Source organism: Heterodontus francisci, chromosome 29 (genome assembly GCF_036365525.1).
Source record: "Heterodontus francisci isolate sHetFra1 chromosome 29, sHetFra1.hap1, whole genome shotgun sequence".
Taxonomy (NCBI): domain Eukaryota; kingdom Metazoa; phylum Chordata; class Chondrichthyes; order Heterodontiformes; family Heterodontidae; genus Heterodontus; species Heterodontus francisci.
In genome coordinates, this window is record NC_090399.1 from 12777185 (window position 1) to 12799153 (window position 21969).

A 21969-nucleotide genomic window follows, 5' to 3' on the forward strand; every position below is an offset into this window, starting at 1 on the left:
CTTTGGACTCACACACTTCCCAGTATTCTTTGGCCTCCTTGTCTCGAGAGACAATGGGTAAGCGCCTGGAGGTGGTCAGTGGCTTGTGAAGCAGTGCCTGGAGTGGCTATAAAGGCCAATTCTAGAGTGACAGGCTCTTCCACAGGTGCTGCAGATAAAATTGGTTGACAGGGCTGTTATGCAGTTGGCTCTCTCCTTGTGCTTCTGACTTTTTTCCTGCCAACTGCTAAGTCTCTTTGACTCGCCACGCTTTAGCCCCGCCTTTATTGTTGCCCGCCAACTCTGGCGATTGCTGGCAACTGACTCCCACAACTTGTGATCAATGTCACAGGTCTTCATGTCGTGTTTGCAGACGCCTTTAAAGCGGAGACAAGGACGGCTGGTGGGTCTGATACCAGTGATGAGCTCGCTGTACAATGTGTCCTTGGGGATCCTGCCATCTTCCATGCGGCTCACATGGCTAAGCCATCTCAGGCGCCTCTGGCTTAGTAGGGTGTATATGCTGGGGATGTTGGCCGCCTCGAGCACTTTAGTGTTGGAGATACGGTCCTGCCACCTGATGCCAAGGATCCTCCGGAGGCAGCGAAGATGGAATGAATTGAGACGTACCTCTTGGCTGACGTACGTTGTCCAGGCCTCGCTGCCGTAGAGCAAGGTACTGAGGACACAGGCTTGATACACTTGGACTTTTGTGTTGTGTCAGTGCGCCATTTTCCCACACTCTCTTAGCCAGTCTGGACATAGCAGTGGAAGCCTTTCCCATGCGCTTGTTGATTTCTGCATCGAGAGACAGGTTACTGGTGATAGTTGAGCCTAGGTAGGTGAACTCTTGAATCACTTCCAGAGTGTGGTCGCCGATATTTATGGATGGGGCATTTGTGACGTCCTGCCCCATGATGTTCGTTTTCTTGAGGCTGATGGTTAGGCGAAATTCGGTGCAGGCAGCCGCAAACCTGTCGGTGAATCTCTGCAGACACTCTTCAGTGTGAGATGTTAATGCAGCATCGTCAGCAAAGAGGAGTTCCCTGATGAGGACTTTTCGTACTTTGGTCTTCGCTCTTAGACGGGCAAGGTTGAACAACCTGCCACCTGATCTTGTGTGGAGGAAAAATCCTTCTTCTGAAGACTTGAACGCATGTGAGAGCAGAAGCGCAGAAGATCCCAAACAGTGTAGGTGCGAGAACACAGCCCTGTTTCACACCACTCAGGATAGGAAAGGGGTCTGATGAGGCGCCGCTATGCTGAATTGTGCCTTTCATGTTGTCATGGAATGAGGTGATGATACTTAGTGGCTTTGGTGGGCATCCAATCTTTTCCATTGGTCTGAAGAGACCACGTCTGCTGACAAGGTCAAAGGCTTTCGTGAGATCAATGAAAGCAACGTAGAGGGGCATCTGTTGTTCACGGCATTTCTCCTGTAGCTGTCAAAGGGAGAACAGCATGTCAATGGTGGATCTCTGCTCGAAAGCCACACTTCATTTTTGCTTCATATTTATTTATATGATGAAAAATTCTTCAGGTGCATATGTTTAACAAATAATGAACATTTATCCTTTATATATCTGAGGGATCGACTGCAGTCAGGGATCCAGGTTGATTTTTCTGCTTTTATTGGTGGAGACCTCCGGCCAATTGCCGTTTTCCAACTCCCTCCTTAACTGAGGTCAGTTCACTCAGCAGAAATTATTGGACCCAATCTGTGTTGTTCCGGCCTATATTGATTATTGTTATCTTTGCCCACTATCGCATAAAGCGGGTTCCATTCGGAAACCAAAATGAGCACCTTTCATTTGGGGAGTCAGATCTGACAGGTGTGCCTGGCACCATGGAGTCGCTCGCCTTTATCAAAGATGGCGACACACAACCTGGACAGCGGAAGAGCAGCCTCCAACGCGCACGCGTGGCGACTCGGATCCCAAACACGGCCGGCCATCGGCAACTGGAAATCTCGCGAGGTTCCACGCCGCGGCTCCAGCGCGCGCCAATTTTCAAAGGCGCTTCCTGTAAACACAGGAAAAAAAAGACAGCGGAGCGGCAGCTGTTGTTGGAGGGATTGCGCTGAGGAAGGAGAGCGACGCAGACTGCCGTTTCTGCCAATGTCTCGCGCTTTGGGCGCGAGCGCCGCTGGTTCAACCGTCGCGGCCCCTGTGAACTCGCGGACGGGGCGCGAGCGTCGATGTCTCAACCGTCCCTGTGGCCGGAGCTCGGGTACCAGACGCAAGCTTTGATGACCTAATAATTGGACCCCCCCCCCCACCCCACACAAAAAAAAACTGTCTCGCGGACGGAACGAGAGGCCCGGCGTTCGAACGCTCCTTCTGTCGCTCGGACAGTGAGCCTAATCCCTGACCTAACAATCGCCTCCCTTCCCGGAGCTCGAGCCTTGATGACCTAACAATCGCCCCCCCCCCCCCCCCCCATCACAGAGCCAGGCCCAGGATGCTGTCGGAGGTGCAGCCGTGTCTGCAGCTGTTGCGGATCGGGACGGCGCCGCACCCGAGCCCGGGGCACGGCCAGGGTCTCCCGGGCCTCACCCCGCCGGCGACGCTCGCCCGCGACCTCTACACTTTCCTGCCGGTCGGCCCGCGCTGCACCTTCCGCCTCGGCCGCCGGCTCGACCTGACGGACCTGTGCCTGAGCTCGGGCCGGGCTGAGGAGCTCATCTCCCGGGTTCACGCCGAGCTGCAGGCCGAGAGGGGCACGGCCGGAGACTGGAGGGTGCACATCGTGGACAGGAGCACGAACGGTAAGGCAGTTGGGGGTGGGGGCCTATAAGGGGAGGGATAAAAGAAGGAAGAGGCGGCAATAGGAGTGGATGCGCCGGGGGGGGGGGGGGGGGTGCGGTTAAGACGAAACTAGGGTAAATGAGGGATGGGGGAGGGTTAATATAGAAGAGGTGAATAGGGAGGGGGAAGGGGTCAGTTAAGGAATAGAAGGATGTTAGTTGGGAGTGGGGTGAATGAAGTTAATGGGGATAAATTTTAATGGATGGGGTGATAATGGTAAGGATGGGATGGGGTGATAACTGTATTCAACTGGAGTATTGTGTCCAGTTCTGGTCACCTCACTTTAGGAAGGATGTGAGGGTCCTTGAGAGGGTGCAGAGATTTACCAGAGGATGAGGAATTTTTGTGACAAGGTTAGGTTGGAGAAGCTGGGGTTGTTCTCCTTGGAACAAAGGAGATTGAGGGGCGATTTGATTGAGGTACACAAGATAATAGATTTAGATAAGGTAGACAAGGAAATGCTCTTCATATTAGCTGATGGTACAAGGGCTAGGGGACACAGATTGATGGTTTTGGGTAAGAGATGCGGGGGAATGTGAGGACGAACTTTTTTACGCAATGAGTGGTGATGACCGGGAACTCGTTGCCCACGAGGGAGTTGGAAGCGGAGATGATTGATTCCAAAAGGAAATTGGATGGACAGTTGAGGAGAATAAACTTGCAGGGCTACAGGGATAGAGAAGGGGAATGGGACTGACTGGATTGCTCTACAGAAAGCTGGCATTGACATGATGGGCCAAATGCCCTCCTTGCCGTAATAACTCTTAAGTGCTAATGGACGTAGGAATACATGACGAGTGTGGGTAAGAATAGACGAGGTTAAGGGCTTGTTCTGGGTTACAAGAGTAAAGGGACAAGGGCTGAAGAAGGAAATTAGGAGGGCGAAAAGGGGCCATGAGATTTCCCTGGCAGATAAGATGAAGGAGACTCCTAAAAGATTCTGTAAGTATATTAAGAGTAAAAGGGTAGCTAGGGAGAGAGTAGGTCCCCTTAAGGATCAGTGTGGCAATCTATGTGTGGAGCCACAGGAAATGGGCGAGGTCTTAAATGAATATTTCTCGTCCGTATTTACCTTGGAGAAGGTCATGGAAGCTAGTGAGTTCAAGGGAGGGAACACCGATATCCTGGAGCATATCAACATTACAAAGGAGGAGGTGTTGGAGGTCTTGAAGTGCATTAAGGCGGGTAAATCCTCAGGGCCTGACCAGGTGTATCCTAGGAGGCTCTGGGAAGCAAGGGCGGAGATTGCTGGGGCCCTGGCAGAGATTTTTGTATCATAGTTAGCCACGGGTGAGGTACTAGAAGACTGGAGGATAGCTAATGTGCCTTTATTTAAGAAGGGCAGCAGGGATAAGCCAGGGAACTACTGGCCGGTGAGCCCTACATCAGTGGTGGGAAAGTTATTGGAAGGGACTCTGAGAGACAGGATTTATATGCATCTGGAAAGGCAAGGTCTGATTAGGGATAGTCAGCATGGCTTTGTGCGTCGGAAATCATGTCTCACGAATTTGATTGAATTTTTCGAGGAGGTGACCAAGAGGATTGATGAGGGCAGGGCGATGGACATTGTCTACATGGACTTTAGCAAGGCCTTTGACAAGGTCCCGCATGGTAGGCTGGTCCAGAAGGTTCAAACATATGGGATCCAGGGTGAGCTAGCAAACTGGATACAAAATTGGCTTGGTGATAGGAGGCAGAGGGTGGTATTCGAGGGTTGTGTTTCAGATTGGAGGCCGGTGACCAGTGGTGTGCCGCAGGGATCGGTGCTGGGCCCTCTGTTGTTTGTCATATAAATGACTTGGATGTGAATGTAAGGAGCATGATTAGTAAGTTTGCAGATGAGACCAAAATTGGTGGTAAAGTGGACAGTGAAGAAGGTTGTCTAAGGTTACAACAGGATATAGATCAACTGAGAAAGTGGGCAAGGGATTGGCAAATGGAATTTAACGCAGACAAGCGTGAAGTGATGCATTTTGGGAAGTTCAACCAGGGCAGGACATGTACAGTGAATGGCAGGGCCCTGTGGAGTGTTGTTGAGCAGAGAGACCTTGGGGTGCAAGTACATAGTTCCCTGAAAGTGGCAACACAGGTAGACAGGGTGGTGAAGGAGGCCTATGGCATGCTTGCCTTCATCGGCCGAGGCATTGAGTACAAGAGTTGGGACGTCATGTTACAGTTGGACATAACATTGGTTAGAGTGCATTTGGAGCCCTGTGTGCAGTTCTGGTCGCCGCACTACAGGAAAGATGTGATTAAGCTAGAGAGGGTGCAGAAAAGATTCACAAGGATGTTGCCTGGTTCGGAGGGCTTGAGTTATAAAGAGAGATTGGAGAGGCTGGGTCTGTTTTCCCTGGTAGGGGTGATTAAAACTAGAGGGCATCGATTTAAGGTGCGAGGGAGGAGGTTTAAAGGGGATCAAAGGGGTATATTTTTCACACAAAGAATAGTGGGTATCTGGAATGAGCTACCAGAGGAGGTGGTGGAGGCAGGAACAGTAGCAACATTTAAGAGGCATCTGGACAGGTACTTGAATGAGCAAAGCATAGAGGGATATGGAATTAATGCAGGCAGGTGGGATTAGTATAGATAGGCATTATGGTCGGTATGTACGCGGAGAGCCCAAGGACCTGTTTTTATGCTGTATGACTCAATGAAGTTGGGTGGGGGAGGAAATTTGGAAGGGTTATTAGCGTTAAAAACAGAAAATGCTGTAAACAATTTGCAGAACTGGCACCATCTGTGAAGAGAGAAACAGTTAACGATTTAGGTCGATGACTCTCCGTTAAAACTGAGATCTGATATAAGGTTGTCAACCCCAAATGTTAACTCTGTTTCTCTCTCTCGCCACAGATGCTGCCAGATCTGCTGACTATTTACAGCATTTTCTGCTTTTATTTCAGATTTCCAGTATCTGCAGCATTTTACGCTTGTCTTGAGTTATTTGCGAGCCTGAAGTCAAGGGATGGTTTAAAATAGACAAAGGAAGGGGCTTTCATGTAGAATCAGATAGATGAGGTGGTTTTAAGGCAGATGGGTAAAATGGGTGAGGGATTCTTTGGTGTAAAAGCTATTACATGCCAATTGGCTGTAGCTGTTTGTTGAGACACTTGTTATGAGGGGAAATATGAGCATCTTCTATTTGTTTCCTTACAATCAAAATGGTAAACTGAGATGACCATTCTGATCCCATAATACCAGTGACAGATGGTCCATTAGAAGGAGGCATGCTGTTGTTTAATATGCGATCCCAGTTGTAGTTTTCTCTCTCTAGTGCAGTATTGTGGTGTTTATGAAGTCAGTAAGGTACTGAGCAAAACCAGGTGCTTCCTCACCGTGAGGGAAACAAAACCAGAGACAGGGGCTCCCGAGGTTGCACATGTGTTCCTTCTGCTGGTCGTTTGCTGAGTTCTGTTAGTAGATGCTTGCAAGTTGATTGCCTGTTTTTTCATGCGAAGACTGAAGGAAAGGGAAAGAGAGAATGTACCTCTTTAAAAATGGTGTGTTTCATTAAAGGATATTTCATTCTTTAAGAAGAAAAATCCCACTTAATGGCTCTGTCGTTGTAGGTACTTTTGTGAATGACATTCGCATTCCCAAAGGCCAAAGAATGGAGCTTGCAGATGGCGATACAGTCACCTTTGGCCATCCTGATGCCATTAACATCCCAGAGGGCTCCTTGGCAAGTCAGCAGGACTCTGAGTTCTATTTCCTGTTCCAGAAGGTCAGTGTCCGTCCAGCTGACTTTGATGCCATAACGATCCCCAAGGTTCAGAAACCATGTGGATTCCGACCTGTTTGTTCGACGGACAAGTGTATCTCTCCCCAAAGGGCGAGGATTCGGAGCTTCACAAAAGCGCCCACTGCTTCCCGGGCAACGTTGATTCTGAATTCCATTGGGAGCATCAGCAAATTGAAGTCACAGCTTTTCACATGCCGCTCGGAAAGGGGAGAGAAAAGCCAGTGCGGTGATACAAAGGGGGTTCTGGGGAAATTGCAGCAGTTCTCTTTGGATGGCCACCATTGCAATAACAACACAAGTGTCGCCACTCCGGCCCTAAAGAGGCCATGTGATCGGCCAGTGACCAAGCATCGGCGGAAGACAGTTCACACCGTCCTTCCAGACCTCGAACTGGAGGAGGAAATCCAACGTTTTTCAGTCGAGGTGCAGCAAAGTGCCACCAACCGTCGGCACTGTAAGTCAGAGTCTGATGTGGACCCAGATCTGTACCGGCAGTTGACTTTGGGCCTCCAGGAGCTTTCGCCAGAACCAAAGCCTACTCTCAAGAAGCATAAACTGGAGCAGGACGGGCATGTCCTCCAAGATTCAATAGAAAATGTACACATCACACCCACTGGGTAAGTTCCTGTGCATTCCTTGAGTTTAAATTGTTAAGGCCTCAGAAACCAGACTATGATTTGTCATTGACTTTTAGTATGTAATATTGAGTCGAAGATTTTTGGCATCTTTTGCCAAGATTCAGGTTTATTAATCGTGTGCATGGTTGCCAGAAACCCCAATTCCAGACATTTGTGACACTACCACTAGATTTTTGGGATTTTATAAATAGTGACAGAGTGAGTATGTTACATTAGACATTGATTTGGCTATGCTTAGAGTATTGTGCAGTTTTGGCTGCCTTGTTGTAGAAGACATTAAAGCCATAACCTTTTATTTAGCGTACATTGACCAGGGAAAAACCAAAGAAAACTCTAGTTAAGATCAGAGATTTGAGATGGTAGAACTGTTTCCACTGGAGCGAAGAAAACTGAGAAGAGACTTAGTCAGAGTTTTTGTTTTAAAAAGACTGAGAAGTATTTGTGATGGTGTGAATGGGGAAATAGATTCCTTGGTGGAGTAATTGGTAACGGTGTCACCAATTTAGGATGGTCGGTAAGAGTGGAGAAAAGTATCGAGAAATTTATTTAGACGGAGAGTTTTACGGCAAGGAATGCTTTACCACAGGGAGCAGTTAAGGCAGATGGCATTGCACCTTTAAAGGGAGCAACCGATAAACTTCTGAAGCTGAAGCAGTTACAAGGCTCTAGGGAGAGAGCAGAGCAGTAGGATTAGTTTTGGATTACTCCAACAGAATCACCACAGTTGTGATGGATGAATGGCTTCCTTCTGTGTTGTATGATTCTCCAAGTTGAAATAATGTGGGACATAAATACACAATGAATAGAATTGAATTAAAAGTGTTAAAAATTGATCTAGAATCATAGAATGGCTACAGCACTAAAGGAAGCCATTTGGCCCATCGAGCCAGTGCTAGCTCACTGCAGGAGCAATTTAGCTAGTCTCACTTTCCTGTCCTTTTCACGTAGCCCTGCAGTTTTTTATTCCCTTCTGATCAATTCCCCTTTGAAAGCCATGGTTGACTCTGCCTCCACCACCCTTTCAGGCAGCGCATTGCAGATTCTAACCACTTGCTACGTAAAAGAGCTTTTCCTACTGTCGCCTTTGGTTCTTTTGCCAATCACCTTAAATCGGTGTCTTCTAGTTAGGACAGTAGACCTTGGGAATAACAGTAGATGTCCAATGTGTTCTCAATGTTTATTTACTGTGTCAAAGCACTTAAACTCCAACAGAATACGCCATATATAGCCAAACAAAAGGATATTGGTCAAGGTTTACTGTTTGTATGTCAGCCTTTCTGCAAATTTTCCTGCCATTCACTTTAATGGTCAGGAGATTCATGGACTGATGAGCACAGTAGTGGAAAACCCTGGCTGCTAACTGCACAGAAATTATTCTAAGACTGTGATGCATTTGCTGCCTTACTCAGATGATCATTCAATTTTTGATTGCGACACAAAAGATAAATCTGCTTTGGAAAGGCTGCAGAAAAAAATGCAACATGCTGATTCTAACTGTAAAGGGGGTGATCTATAGGGAAAAGTTTAGAATAAATGGGTACGTCATAGAAGTATATAAAATATTAAACTCTATAAATAAATGAGGAAAGTTCAGATTTTGCTTCAAAGGACACAAAGTAGGACTGGATGAAATGAGTGGGAATGACATAGTAAATAGTAAATTCATAGAACTGTGGATCTTGCAATACAGAAGGAAGCTATTTGCCCCATCATCCTTATGTCAGCTTGCTGAAGGAGCTATCTACTCAGTCCTATTCCCCTGCCCTTTAACAGACACCAGCAAAATTAATAAAAAACCCTTACTCGAGCCATAGATGTTGGCAATAATTATCCCCTGCATGCAATAGCGATGGCAAACATGGGTTTGTGAAATTAGGGTTGTGTGAAATAAAATTGAGATGTCGCAAAGGTAGAGTTAATGTTCAAGAGGGATCAGCTTCAATTAACTGATCTGCTTATTGTTGTCTTATGGGATAAATTGTGAGGTTGTTGACATGAAATATCTTTTGTATATCATGTTAGAGCATTGTACTATTGGTACTCTTTTATTTGAAGATAAAAGGAATAAATATTTGCAACCCAAGTCACAAATCCTTCTTTGTGCTAGACCAGCCCATCAGATCTCTACTCATGATTTTATTCAATTCCCTCAGTTTAACCTCCCTTTTCTGTTTATTTACCATATCCTTTTTAATATTCCTCTTAGGGATATTATATCATGTAATTTTTCATCAGCAACTTGTATTTATATAGTACTTTAATCTAGTTAAACATCCGAAGGCACTTTGACGGGGTATTTATCGACTTTGATTCAGAAATGTTTTGTGGTTGAGAATCCCTGTTCTAACGATCCTTTGTGTAAGGAACAAGCAGCAAAATAACACAGATGACAAATATTGAAAACCCAGAGCAGCAGCACAGGGGTTTGGTGAAAGGAAAAAATTGATACCAAAGTGACTTTTTTTTTTATATCCTTGCTATTCTTCTTGCCTATCCTCCTTTTAGTTCCTTGCACATCCTCGTCGTCTTGTGTTTGTCTCCTCTTACGCCTCCTTTTGTCTCTGGTGCACATCACGTCTGCCATTTAACCGTTTCCCGTCTTCTGCTTTCGTACTTTGAAGTGCTTTTCTAGGATTTCTTTTTCTGTGTGTATTTTCCCATCGCTTTTCCGTGTCCTGTTCATCTGTAAAACCTTTCAATTATGAAACACAGGCTATACTTGAAGTGTGAATTGATTTGTGGTTCTCTCAGCAGATGCTATCTGACTGACCTGTTGTGCTACCAATGTTTTGTGTAAAGAATATTTTTCTACCTTTCCTTTTAGTTTTTGTTTGATTTAATTAAATTTGTGCCCCTCTGTTGCCACCTCACCAAGCAGTGGATGTAATACATTTCTCTCATCACAACCCTTCGTGATCTGGAAGACATCCATTAGGCCACCCACTATCCACTTGACTTCCTTATCTTTTTTTTAAAAACTCCAACATCTTTGTTAATTGTAAGCCCCTTGACTGTGGTGACATCATCTGCCATACACCTTTTCCATTGCTTTTTTTTTAATCCCTCTACAATGGAGTGACCAAAAGTATACGCATTACTCCAAGATCTTTTAAAAATTCAATGTTACTTCTTTACTATTGTATTCTGTATCAGCAGATGCAAAATCAAAGATTCATTCTGCCTTTTTATGGCTTTCTTTACTTGCATTGGTACCTTTTTAATGATTTGTGTATCTGCACATTAGAATCCCTTTGCTCCTCTACGCAATGTGTCATATTTGTGCTTTGCCGAGCGTTTCTTGCAGGTTGTACTTGGCAAAGTCTTGTGAATAAGGACAGTGGATTGCTATGGTTATTTGTTGGAGTTGTTGTACACAAAAACCCTCCTATTGTAACCTTCCAACCCTTAAGGGAAATGAAATCATAGGGAGAGCACCCTTTGTTTAAAAAGAAACTCCCTCATTTCTTAGTGGAAAATTATTTGCTTGCAAATCTTTTTTTTAATGAAATGTGTCAGTTTTCTGAATTGTAGAGACCCATCAATAATTCTCCAACACTGTGTGTCCTTAAATGGTTTCATTCAATGCAATGGTGGGGGTGGGCAAGATTTCAGGCCATCTTGAGAGCCAAATGAGAGCCACTCAAACTAGTGACCCCCGGCTGGTTTAGGGAAAATGTTCAATGAACTTTATGTACCTGTTTAATGTGTCTGAATTATGACTAAGTGGACAGCTACTTGTTTATGGTATCTGGTTGCTTGGTGAATATAGGGACCAAGTTTAATAAATCCTTATTTCCATAAATCTTTGCAACCATCAATAGTTAGGCTACCTCAATAGTTCAGTGTTGCTGGGTTAGAAGTTAATGTGAATTACATTTTATGTACTCCTTTCTTTGGTTGGTTAGTTTATTGCCAATGCTACATGTTTGGTGTTGTGTTTATATCCCATTCCTCAGATACTGAAGCAGTCTGTGCCCACATGCAGCATGACCTTGAGAACCTCCAGGCTGAGACTGATAAGTGGCAAGTAACATTTGTACCACACAATGACCATCTCCAACAAGAGAGAGTCTAGGAGTCTAACCATCTTCCCTTGACATTCAATGTCATTACCATCGCTGCATCCCCTGTCATCAACATCCATTGTCCAGAGACGTAACTGGATCAGCCATATAAATACTGTGGCTACAAGAGCAGGTCAGAGGATGGGAACTCTGCAGTGACTCACCACCTGACTCCCCAAAGTCTGTCCAACTCCTACAAGGCACACGTCAGGAGTGTGATGGAATTTGCTCCACTTGCCTAGATGGCTGCAATTCCAACAACACTCAACACCATCCAGGACAAAGCAGCCCGCTTGACTGGCACCCTGTCCACCTCCTTAAAAAAAAAAATGCAATCTCTCCATTAGCAGAGTGCTGAGACTGCAATGTGTACCATCTACAAGATGCACTGCAGCAACTCGCAAAGCCTTCTTCAACAGCACCTTCCAAACCTGTGACCTCTACCACCTAGAAGGACAGGGGCAGCAGATGCATGGGAACACCAGCACCTGAAAGTTCCCCTCCAAGTCATACCATCCTGACTTGGTACTATATCGTCATTCCTTCAGTGTTGCTGGATCAAAATCCTGGAACTTCCTCCCTATAGCACTGTGGGTGTACCTACACCACATGGACTACAGCGGTTCAAGAAGGCGGCTCATTGCCACCTTCTCAAGGATGGTTGTGGATGGGCAATAAATACTGGCCTTGTTAGCAAAGCTCACATCCTAGGAATGAATAGTATCATCTTCTATTACTTCATTTCCTACATTACAACAGTGACTTCACTTCAAAAGTACTTAATTGGCTGTAAAGTGCTTTGGGTCATCTTGAGGTTATGAAAGGTGCTATATAGATGCAAGTTTTTTTTTTTCATTCTTCAGTATCAACTGTAACCAGTACAAACTATTGTGCCCCGATAAACCAGGGACTGTAGTGAGGTTAGAATTTAGTCAGTCTTTGGGTCTGTGCTCAGTTTACTGATTTTCATCTTGGCTAATAATTGACTAGTCTGAAAATCATTGTTCTGGTTTCTACATAGAATCTCGGTTTGTAGGATATTTATGACAGCAAGGTTTGAGCTTTCAAGGAAACACTTTAGATAATTTACATTGAACCTGCACAGTTCAGTGCAACTTCTAAGGAAAGTAACAGATGGTTGGATCAATTGGTTGATTGGTGGGGTGAATTACTGCATATAATTAATCACTTCAAGTACTCTGGGAAGAGAGTAATATGTTTTCAACTTCTTGAAAATTTCAATCAAATTAGTCCTTAACCTTCTAAATTCCAGAGAATGCAACCTTAGTTATATATTCTCTCTTTGTAATTTAAGCCTTGGCGTTCAGGTATCATTCTGCTAAATCTTTGCTGCACTGTCCCCCAAGGCCAATATAACTTTCCGAGAGCGTACTTGATGTATATTACATAGTATTTAAAGCACAATAACAGGTCATTCATCCCAGCCAGTCCATGCCGGTGTTTATGCTCCACGTGAGCCTTCTCCCTCCCCTCTTCATGTCACCTGATCCACATAACCTTCAATTTCTTTCTCCCTCATGTGTTTATTCAGCTTCCCCTTAAATGCATCAATGCTATTCGCTTCAACCACTGTCTCTGATAGTGAGTTCCAGATTCTCACCACTCTCCGGGTAAAGAAGTTTCTTCTGAATTCCCTATTGGATTTCTTGGTGACTATCTTATATTGATGGCCTCTAGTTTTGCTCTTCCCCGCAAGTGGAAACATTATGTCTGTATCCACTCTATCAAAACCTTTTTATAATTTTGAAGACTTCTATTAGGTCACTCCTCAGCTGCCTTTTTCCAAGAGAAAAGAGACCCAGCCTGTTTATACTTTCCTGATCTGTATGCCCACACATTTCTGGTATCATGCTTGTAAATCTTCTCTATACCCTCTCCAGCTCCATCTATATCCTTTTTATAATATGGCAGGATCCCCAAAGACACATTGTACAGCGAGCTCGCCACTGGTATCAGACCCACCGGCCGTCCATGTCTCCGCTATAAAGACGTCTGCAAACGCGACATGAAATCGTGTGACATTGATCACAAGTCGTGGGAGTCAGTTGCCAGCATTCGCCAGAGCTGGCGGGCAGCCATAAAGACAGGGCTAAATTGTGGCGAGTCGAAGAGACTTAGTAGTTGGCAGGAAAAAAGACAGAGGCGCAAGGGGAGAGCCAACTGTGCAACAGCCCCGACAAACAAATTTCTCTGCAGCACCTGTGGAAGAGTCTGTCACTCCAGAATTGGCCTTTATAGCCACTCCAGGCGCTGCTTCACAAACCACTGACCACCTCCAGGCGCGTATCCATTGTCTCTCGAGATAAGGAGGCCCAAAAGAAAGAAAGCCAGAACTACATGCAGTAATCTAAGTGTGGTCTTAGCCAAGGTTTGATACAGGTTTAGCATGATTTCTCAAAGCACTTTACAGCCAATGAAATACTTCTTGAAGTGTAGTCACTGTTGTAATGTGGGAAATATGGCAGCCAATTCGTACACAGCGAACTCCCACAAACAGCAATGTGATAATGACCAGATAATCTCTTCTGGTGATGCTGATTGAGGGATAAACATTGTCCAGGACACCGAGGAGAACTTCCCTGCTTTTCTTCGAAATAGGATCTTTTACATCTACCTGAGAAGGGGCTCGGCTTAAGGTCTCATCTGAAAGACAGCAACTCCAACAATGCAGCAGTCCCTCAGTACTGCACTGGAGCGTCAATCTTGATTTTTGTGCTCGGGTGCTGGTGTGGGCCTTGAACCTAGAACCTGCGACTCTGAGGCGAGAGTGTGACCAACTGAACCACAACTGATGCGTAAATAAGAATCTGTCAGTCACTGATTTAAAATTAACACTTGATCTAGCCTCAATTGCCGTTTGCAGAGGAGAGTTGCAAACTACTTCTACCCTTTTGTGTGTGGAAGTATTTCCTAATTTCTCTCCTGAAAGGTCTGGCTCCAATTTTCTCTGACTATGCAGCCCAACCAGTGCAAATAATTTCTCTCTCTCTACTTTATCTGTTCCCCTTAATATCTTGAACGACTATCAAATCACCCCTTAACCATCTAAATTCCAGGGAATACAAGCCTAGTTTATGTAATCTCGCCTCGTAATTTAACCGTTGGAGTCCAGGTATCATTACTCTAAGGCCCAATATATCCTTCTTAAGATGTAGTGCCTAGAACTTGGTTCAAATAGTTGTCAAACTGGGCACAGTACTTTTTTTTTTGGTCTGAAGTGCCTTCTTTTTAATTCTCTCCTTGCTGTGGCTATTTCATTATTGGTTGGTGTTATACTCCTGGGGATGTCTCCACCCTCTGCGCAGGATTTAGGAAAGGCCATGGGTTCTGTGTGGTGCCTCTATTTGCATCAGTTTGGAAACTTACATGTGAAAGATTGCAGGAATGCGTCAATGCCTTGACACATTATGATGCAGTGAATTGCAGTACTAACAATAGGAAAATGAGCAGCCCATTGCTAACTCTTCTGTGTTTTTTTTTAACTTTCAGAAAGAAGCGCGGGCGGCCTCGGAAGTATCCACTGGGCAACATCCCACTGGGTTCAAAAGTCATGTGCAAGGTCTTCACCCATACGCTGTATACTGCAGAGCAGTGTGCTGCTGAGCGGTGCCGGTTGCCGCAAGAAGATACAGTGGAGTGGGTGCAGTGTGACGATTGCGACGGGTGGTATCACGTAGCCTGTGTTGGATGTAACTACACTGCTATGAAAGAGGCTTCAGCTGAGTTTCACTGTGGCTGCACGTAACAGTAACTTAATCGAAAGACACAATCAATAACTCTTCCAGTCAGGGTTCTCCTTTAAAGCCTTGCAGGCTTGCGTGAAAATGTCAACAATCTGTTATGCCTACTGGCCTTTTTTTTTCCTGCCATTTAATATCTGAGGGTCTATTGAATTTCAGACTTAAAAGACCATATGTTCCTGTCTTTAAATGACTTCCATTTATGAAGTATTAGGAAGATATTGGCAGCTGTTGAGTGGGACCTGTCGAGTGAATGAAAATATTGCATTATTATTTTACATTTACTTGAGGGAGTGCTATTACTTCTGTAGCTCACCAAAGGGCTACCACTGGTGAAAATCCTATATGACAGCCCTAGACAACAGCATGGATGCTTGGACTGTGCAAAGTGCCTGAAGGTGTGATTGTTTTGATTTCCTTGGGAGAAGTGCTAGATCAGTGTGCCCTCAAACATTCCTTTTTCATATGACTTGTAAAACTCCCAAATTTATCATTAACCTTTTGAATACTTAGCATACATATTTAAAAGCAAATCCTGCTTCCGCCAATGGAGGAGCAGGTGCTGTTATACTTAAAACATAAAGGGCCAATCCTCAATGCCTTTATCAGTTAGTGCACTGTAGAGGACTGAACCAAGGAGGCAACAAAAATCCTAGGTTCGATCTGATCATTTAGCTAATTGCAGCCATAACAATAGCAACACTACAGTTGAAGTCAGCATCATTTACCAGGGAGGGGAGAAAAGCCACCTGGAATCCTGATCCCGATCATTGCCCAATAGCCTTATGTCAGAAATTGCCATGCGTGTGCTGAGGGAAGACTGGATCGAGCTTGGCTGTGTTACCCTTCATAGTTACCTACACTGCTAGAGTTCCCACTCCGGGAATCTGGCACTTAGGTGAGGCCATACCAGTTGGCAAATGATACCTTAACATGATTTGACATCTTCAGGAGATTCTTTTAGTGATGATTTAGTAGCTGTAATGTCAGAATTTTCGCCTTTCTAGTGGAAGGTGCATGTTGTAACTGTTGTCTTTGGTGTTAAACTTGAGCTTCCAGGGATTTAGGTGGGGAAGCGAGGGATTTGCCTCAACTGAGCTTCAAGGGAGTGGGAATAGACTGGCTTTTTATTTATCAATTCAGCAAAACCCAGTGACTCCATATCTAGACTAGGCTCTCCGATCAGGAAGGAAAGAAGTTCTACTCATATAGTGTCTTTACATATCTTTCAGGATGTGCTTTTATGGCCAATGAATTACTTTTGAAGGGCAGTCACACTTTTATAGACAAAGACAGTTAACTTACAGGAGATTTCAGTTGCATTGTACACTGTGCATCCCATTGTATATTTTCCACTTGAATGGCCTCTGATTTGTTTGATTACAGAAAGCTCTTGAAGTGGGCAGTTGAAAAGATCACGTGTGCACCAGATCTTCAATTCTGGTTTGCTGAATGAAAATTGGAGAGTCAGTATTAAATGCTGGGAAGAATAATGGAAAATGGGAGCAAAAATTTAAGTTGTTAACCCAAAAGTTAAAAGAAGACAGAGGCTTATTCAATAATAATACTCTTTTGGGTTTTTAATACCAGAATCGGAAGGGCTATTTTTAAATAATGCTTTGCACAGTATTAACTTGAGGTGATTTTGTATTCCTGGTCTACCACCAGCCCCAATAATATTACCTCCTTACACAAACTGCACACAATAATTTAAAGAGAGGCACATTTTTGATTCTCTGACAATGTCCAAGACCTGTCTTTTCATCGGAACCAAGTGCAGCCATTGGAGGCATGAAAATTTGATCCTGTTTCTGTTTGCCTTCCAACAGAGAATATTGCTAAGGTCATTGGCTGCTGTCCTCGGAGCCCTAGTAGCAGTAATGTTGCCATCCTGAATGCGTTTTAATTTAAAAAGAAAATACTGTCGCTGATTTGGATGAGTAAGCTTGACCATATGATGGATCTGGAATTTAACCGAGTTGAAATGAACAGCTCATTTTTGCAGATACTTGAAAAGTTGCTGCTGGCATCTGGCATTGAGTCCAGGCCTTGCAGATGTCATGAAAGCCTTCTCTTTCTGCCGAGTATGTGGCATACTCAAAATGAGTTGGGGAAATCCAGTAAGTGCAGCACCTAAGTGCCAGCCTGAATTGGCAGTCTCATTGCGAGGCTGTGAAACTGTCTGATACAACAGGGTGTGCTCTTCTGAATAACTTTGGGGAAGAGTAGAGGGAACTTTATTTCAAATTTGACCATGCAGTAGTTGACCTGGGCATGCATGGTGCAGCCAATGGCTACCCAAAGTGTTCCATTCCTGGACAATGACCAAGCTTTGCCAAAAAAAAAATTGTTAAACATCTTTTTTCTTCTTCCTGCCATGTGAATGGGTGACTGTTTCTGCTGATAATTCAGTTTCCTCGCTCTGTGTTAACAGCTCAGTTCTTCTCAGCCAACACTCGGTTTTAATGACTGACTGTATCTCGTACAGATAGTGCTGAGCCAGCTCCCTTCCACTGGTGGCCTTAGCCACTGCTGGCCAGGTTCATCTTCCCCTGAAGACGTTGATAATCAGTCAACTTTGTTTGAAAATCTTTGGAAGAGCCAAAAAATGGAGTTAAAATAGGGAGAGTCCCTTTTTATAAAGTAATTGCACACTAATTAGAGCTTCCCAAAATGTTCATAATTTCCTGACCAGCATGTGTATCTGAATGGTGAGAGATTGAAAATTCCGTGTGCATGTTGTCCATTCTCTTTCTTCCTTGCATTTGCAGCGGCCAGCCCGTTTGGTGATGAGTTGATGCCGTCTCATACTTTGTCTTTTGGATTATTGTTGGGGGTGGAGGGGGAGGGTGTCACAGCAGCAGGAAGGAGAGACACAGGAGTTAGAACCCTTGAACGCAGCTCACCCATTGCCTTCACTAATAAAGGTGGCACGTGACTGATTCCATAGACCAGAACATCCCACAGTCAAATCCCAGTCATTGCTGAGTTAGTTTATCTTGGGTGGGGAGGCAACTGAAGCATGAATGGCCTCAATACTAGGAAAGGGAAAATCAGCCAGGGTTTGTCCTCCTGGTCGCTATCCAGTGACATGGACATCTGCTGAGAACAAGATCGGGTTGGGCTGCGTTGTTTCTACTGCTGACGCTTTCTAATGAAGAATGGTCACTTGGTCGAGGTACCTTAACACTTGCAACTGGGGTATGTGCAGGGAAGGGGGCAGCTGGTTTTAAACACCAATTTGTTGTTAAAATTCTCTGTGTTAATAGGTTGGTGGGGGAGAGGTTGGCAGTTCTTAGCAAGATTTCCTGCTATATAGGGGTTGGGGGAGGATTTTTACATTTAATAAGGTGCACAGCAGAAGGATGTCCATTCAAAGAACGCACTTAAGGTGAGCTATATTGTGACTACCACATTTTGGAACAAAAAGCATTTAATTAGCGTTTAGAAGCTGACAAAAGGCTAGTAAGCCTGACAGGACCCTTGGTTATAAATAGAGACATAGAGTTCAAGGCAGTTATGCTAAATCTTTATAAATTGTTGTTTAGATCTCAGCTTTTTTTATCCGTTTGTGGGATGTGGGTGCCGCTGGCAAAGCTAGTATTTATTGCCCATCCCTAATTGCCCTCAAGAAGGTGGTGCTGAGCTGCCTTCTTGAACCGCTGCAGTCCATTTGGCGTAGATACACCCACAGTGCGGTTAGGGAGGGAGTAGCTGGAGTGTTGTATCTAATTCTGGACACCACACTTTAGGAAGGATATCAAGGCCTTGGAGAGGAGATTTACTAAAATGCAGCCAAGGATACGGGTGATGTGAACAGACGGAGAACCTGGAATTGTTCTCATAGGGAAAGTTACAGGGTAATTCAATAGAGGTGCTCAAGGTTATTAGTGGGTTTTGATCAAGTAAGTAGGGAGAAGCTTTCCTCTGATCGGTATTTTCATGACTGGCCATCCCAAAGTATTTTTGAAGTGGAGTCACTGTTGTAATGTAGATAATCAGAGGGGAACGAATTAATGCAATTATCAAAAATAAAGGCAGGGAGATGAGTAGAATTTTTATTACTAAGTGTGTTATGATCTGGAATGAACTGCCTGAAAGGGTGGTGGGAGCAGATTTTAACAGTAATTTTCAGAAGGAAATTAAAAAGGTATAAATACTTAATGTGGGGAGGAGAAACTACAGGGCTAAGGGGAAAGAGCAGGGGAGTGGGGCTAATTGGATAGCTCCTTCAAAGAGCCAGCACAGGCACGATGGGCTGAATGGCCTGCTTCTGTGATATCATTCCTTTTCTAATATTTTTTAATTAGCAAAGTTTGGATATATTTCCTTAATTGTATATTCATTTTGTACATTTCCAAAGTTTGAAGCACTTAATTGTAGATCTTGCTGAATTATTTTAATGAAAAAGATTTATGTCACCACCTCCCTCTACATCGAATTTTGTTACATTTTTGTTATCAGCCTCTGAATTTTAATTAATTTGGCTAAATTGGGGAATTGCATGATAACGTCACCTGTCTGTGCAGGGGAATTGGGAAGTCGATGCAAAGGCTAATGAGAATACTGTACATTTTGGATTGTAAATTGCATCACTAATGCTTCCTCTTCTACCCCAAAGATGTTAACAAAAAAAATTAACTCGCATGATAAGTGTACAGCAATCTTCAGGGAATGAGCTGATATTTTACTTTGTGGGGGAGCCATATCTATATTTTTCCTATCTAGCATCCTGGCCTGCACTGCTCCAGGGCGATTATGAGAAGGGAGAATAGCACAGTGCTGCCAGTTCCTTTACCTCGCCTATTTTCTCTTGTCCCTGCTCTTCCTGTGGCTGTGGCGGAGATCGGCCCTCTCACCCACAGGGCGGAGTCGGTGGCTCAGTACTGCCTCTGCCGCTATGTGTTGGTGCTATGTCCATGTGAATTGAGAGGGAAAGTTTTATTGAAACATTCCTTTTGAGCTAAATGTTGAATTAGCAATTTGTTTTTGTACTGGCATTTCAAAGATCAGGGCTGAGTCAAGTGAATTTCCATTTTGGTAATTAATTTTCCTATTGATATGGGGAAACGTTATCATTAATAATACCGTGCCCTGGTTAGTAAAGCTTATTGTGTGATTTGCACAGTGACCTGCCAGCATTGAGCTGACTGGACAGGTTAGAGATTACTTTGTACTTTATATTGCTTAGTGGAGGGAGGGCAGGAGCAGAGCAAATACATTTAATTTCTTTCTCTTTTTAAAAAAAAAAGTGTTGCAATAAAACCTGAGTGAGTAGGAGATTGTTGTATACAGTGTAATGTGATGTATCTGATCACATTGGTGAGCAGAGCTGCTCAAGTGAGTACAGATCATTTCTAAATGGAAATGGCAGCATGAACATCTCTGACACCTGAGCTGCACTGACTGGAAATCTCTCGGGCGTGACCCTTGGTCTGGGCCAGTTTTCCCGCTCTCGGCCTGAGCAGGGTTAGGGGACTCCCCCTCCTGGTTAGCCTCAGCACCCTGGGGCCAGGAAGGAGGAAATTATTTAAATCTTCCATTGCTGATTCCAGTTATTACTGGTGGAAGTGTGCATGCTGGGTGGGAATAGGAACCAGCTTTGCTGTGATTTTGAATAACCCTGCCAGCACTCGCTGTCTTAGCATGAAGTAGTACCTCTGCAAGACGCACAAGAGGAAATGTGTCTGATCCGCAGTAGCTGAGAGGGTTGTAGTTGTGAAATTAGATACGTGATATTTCACTATACACAACACTGGTGTGTGTGAAAGGTGCTAAATCGTAAATCCTGTCTTTTTAACTTCCCTTTTCCCCGTAAATGCACATTGAGTGCGGGCGGGGTGGCGGAGCCTGAAAACAGGACTCAGTAGAATGCCTGATTTTTATGAAAATTATTTATATTTGAAGATGAGAAATCTGAGTCCAGGATTTGTGAATCAATATTGCAGATTGAGCTGAGCCCTTTACAGTGTCGGTCCATTCTCTGGTATTTAACAGGCGGAGAATCCAGAACGAAACCTAACCTGGCTTTCTGCCAATCATGTTTTTAATGCTTCTTTCTTCAAACCAAATCATTACAAGTCCTAAAGGGGAAAAAAGTCTCTGTGGGAGCCTTGTTTTTGATTCACACTATTCTGTCATATTTTAGAAGGAGCCTATGTTATGTCTGGTGTTTTTTGGTTGTGCAGACAGGTGAGGACTGAAATGCACCAAAATCAGGAGGCTGTAACCAAAGGAGATTCAGCTACATATATCAAACAAAATCAGTGTGAAGCATTTTCTATTTAGGTGAAGGTGTGATTTTTAACCATGCATTTTGTAAATGGCACTGGATTTTACTTTACTCTGTCAGAATGGATTTGGTTGCAGACTTTTGAGTGTTAATAAAACTGCCTTCAACTAATATGAATTGCTTGGTTTTCTGAATGTAGAAAGATTTTGCTGTATCTCTGCCAATATTCAATAAATTAAACTACCAAGATTTTTTTAAATGACCACTATGCATAGAACCAATGAGGAAATTGTACCCATATCCTGCCCAGGGCTCATTGTATAAAGATAGTGTACTGTGCCATACAGAGCAGGATGGTACCGGTCTCCAGTGTGTGCCGAGTTGGCTGACCTTGTACAATTTGGCGAGAGTTGGGGGGGTGTAGGAAATCAGCTCGGGTCCCTGCAGTGATTCCTGCTTAAAAGTGCATCCCCTGGAGAAGACCAGGCTTTGTTGTGTTGTCTTTCAAAGTCAAAAAGCCTATTGTCACTCTTTGTCCAAGTGTGCATGTTAAGAGTAGACAATTGAATAATGCAGTAGAGGGTGATTGGTGGCTTTAGAACCGGACCCCAGCAATGGACTGATGGTGGGGAGGGGAGGGAGGGTGGGTGACAGCAGCAATACCTTAAAAATAATCTGGCCACAAGCTTTAGGAATGGGCAAGATGCACCACAGACTGCTGGTCCTTGTTTAGATTTTGTTAACCTGTA

General features: G+C 44.2%; 1 protein-coding gene across 1 annotated transcript; it reads left to right on the forward strand.

Moving 5' to 3' along the window:
* The first annotated feature begins 1998 nt into the window (after positions 1–1998).
* On the forward strand, positions 1999–21500 carry tcf19l (transcription factor 19 (SC1), like). Its single transcript, XM_068009450.1, has 3 exons — positions 1999–2746; positions 6353–7142; positions 14738–21500. The coding sequence occupies exons 1-3, from the start codon at positions 2440–2442 to the stop codon at positions 14991–14993; spliced, it is 1353 nt and encodes a 450-aa protein (XP_067865551.1). The 5' UTR covers positions 1999–2439; the 3' UTR covers positions 14994–21500.
* Positions 21501–21969: the final 469 nt, after the last annotated feature.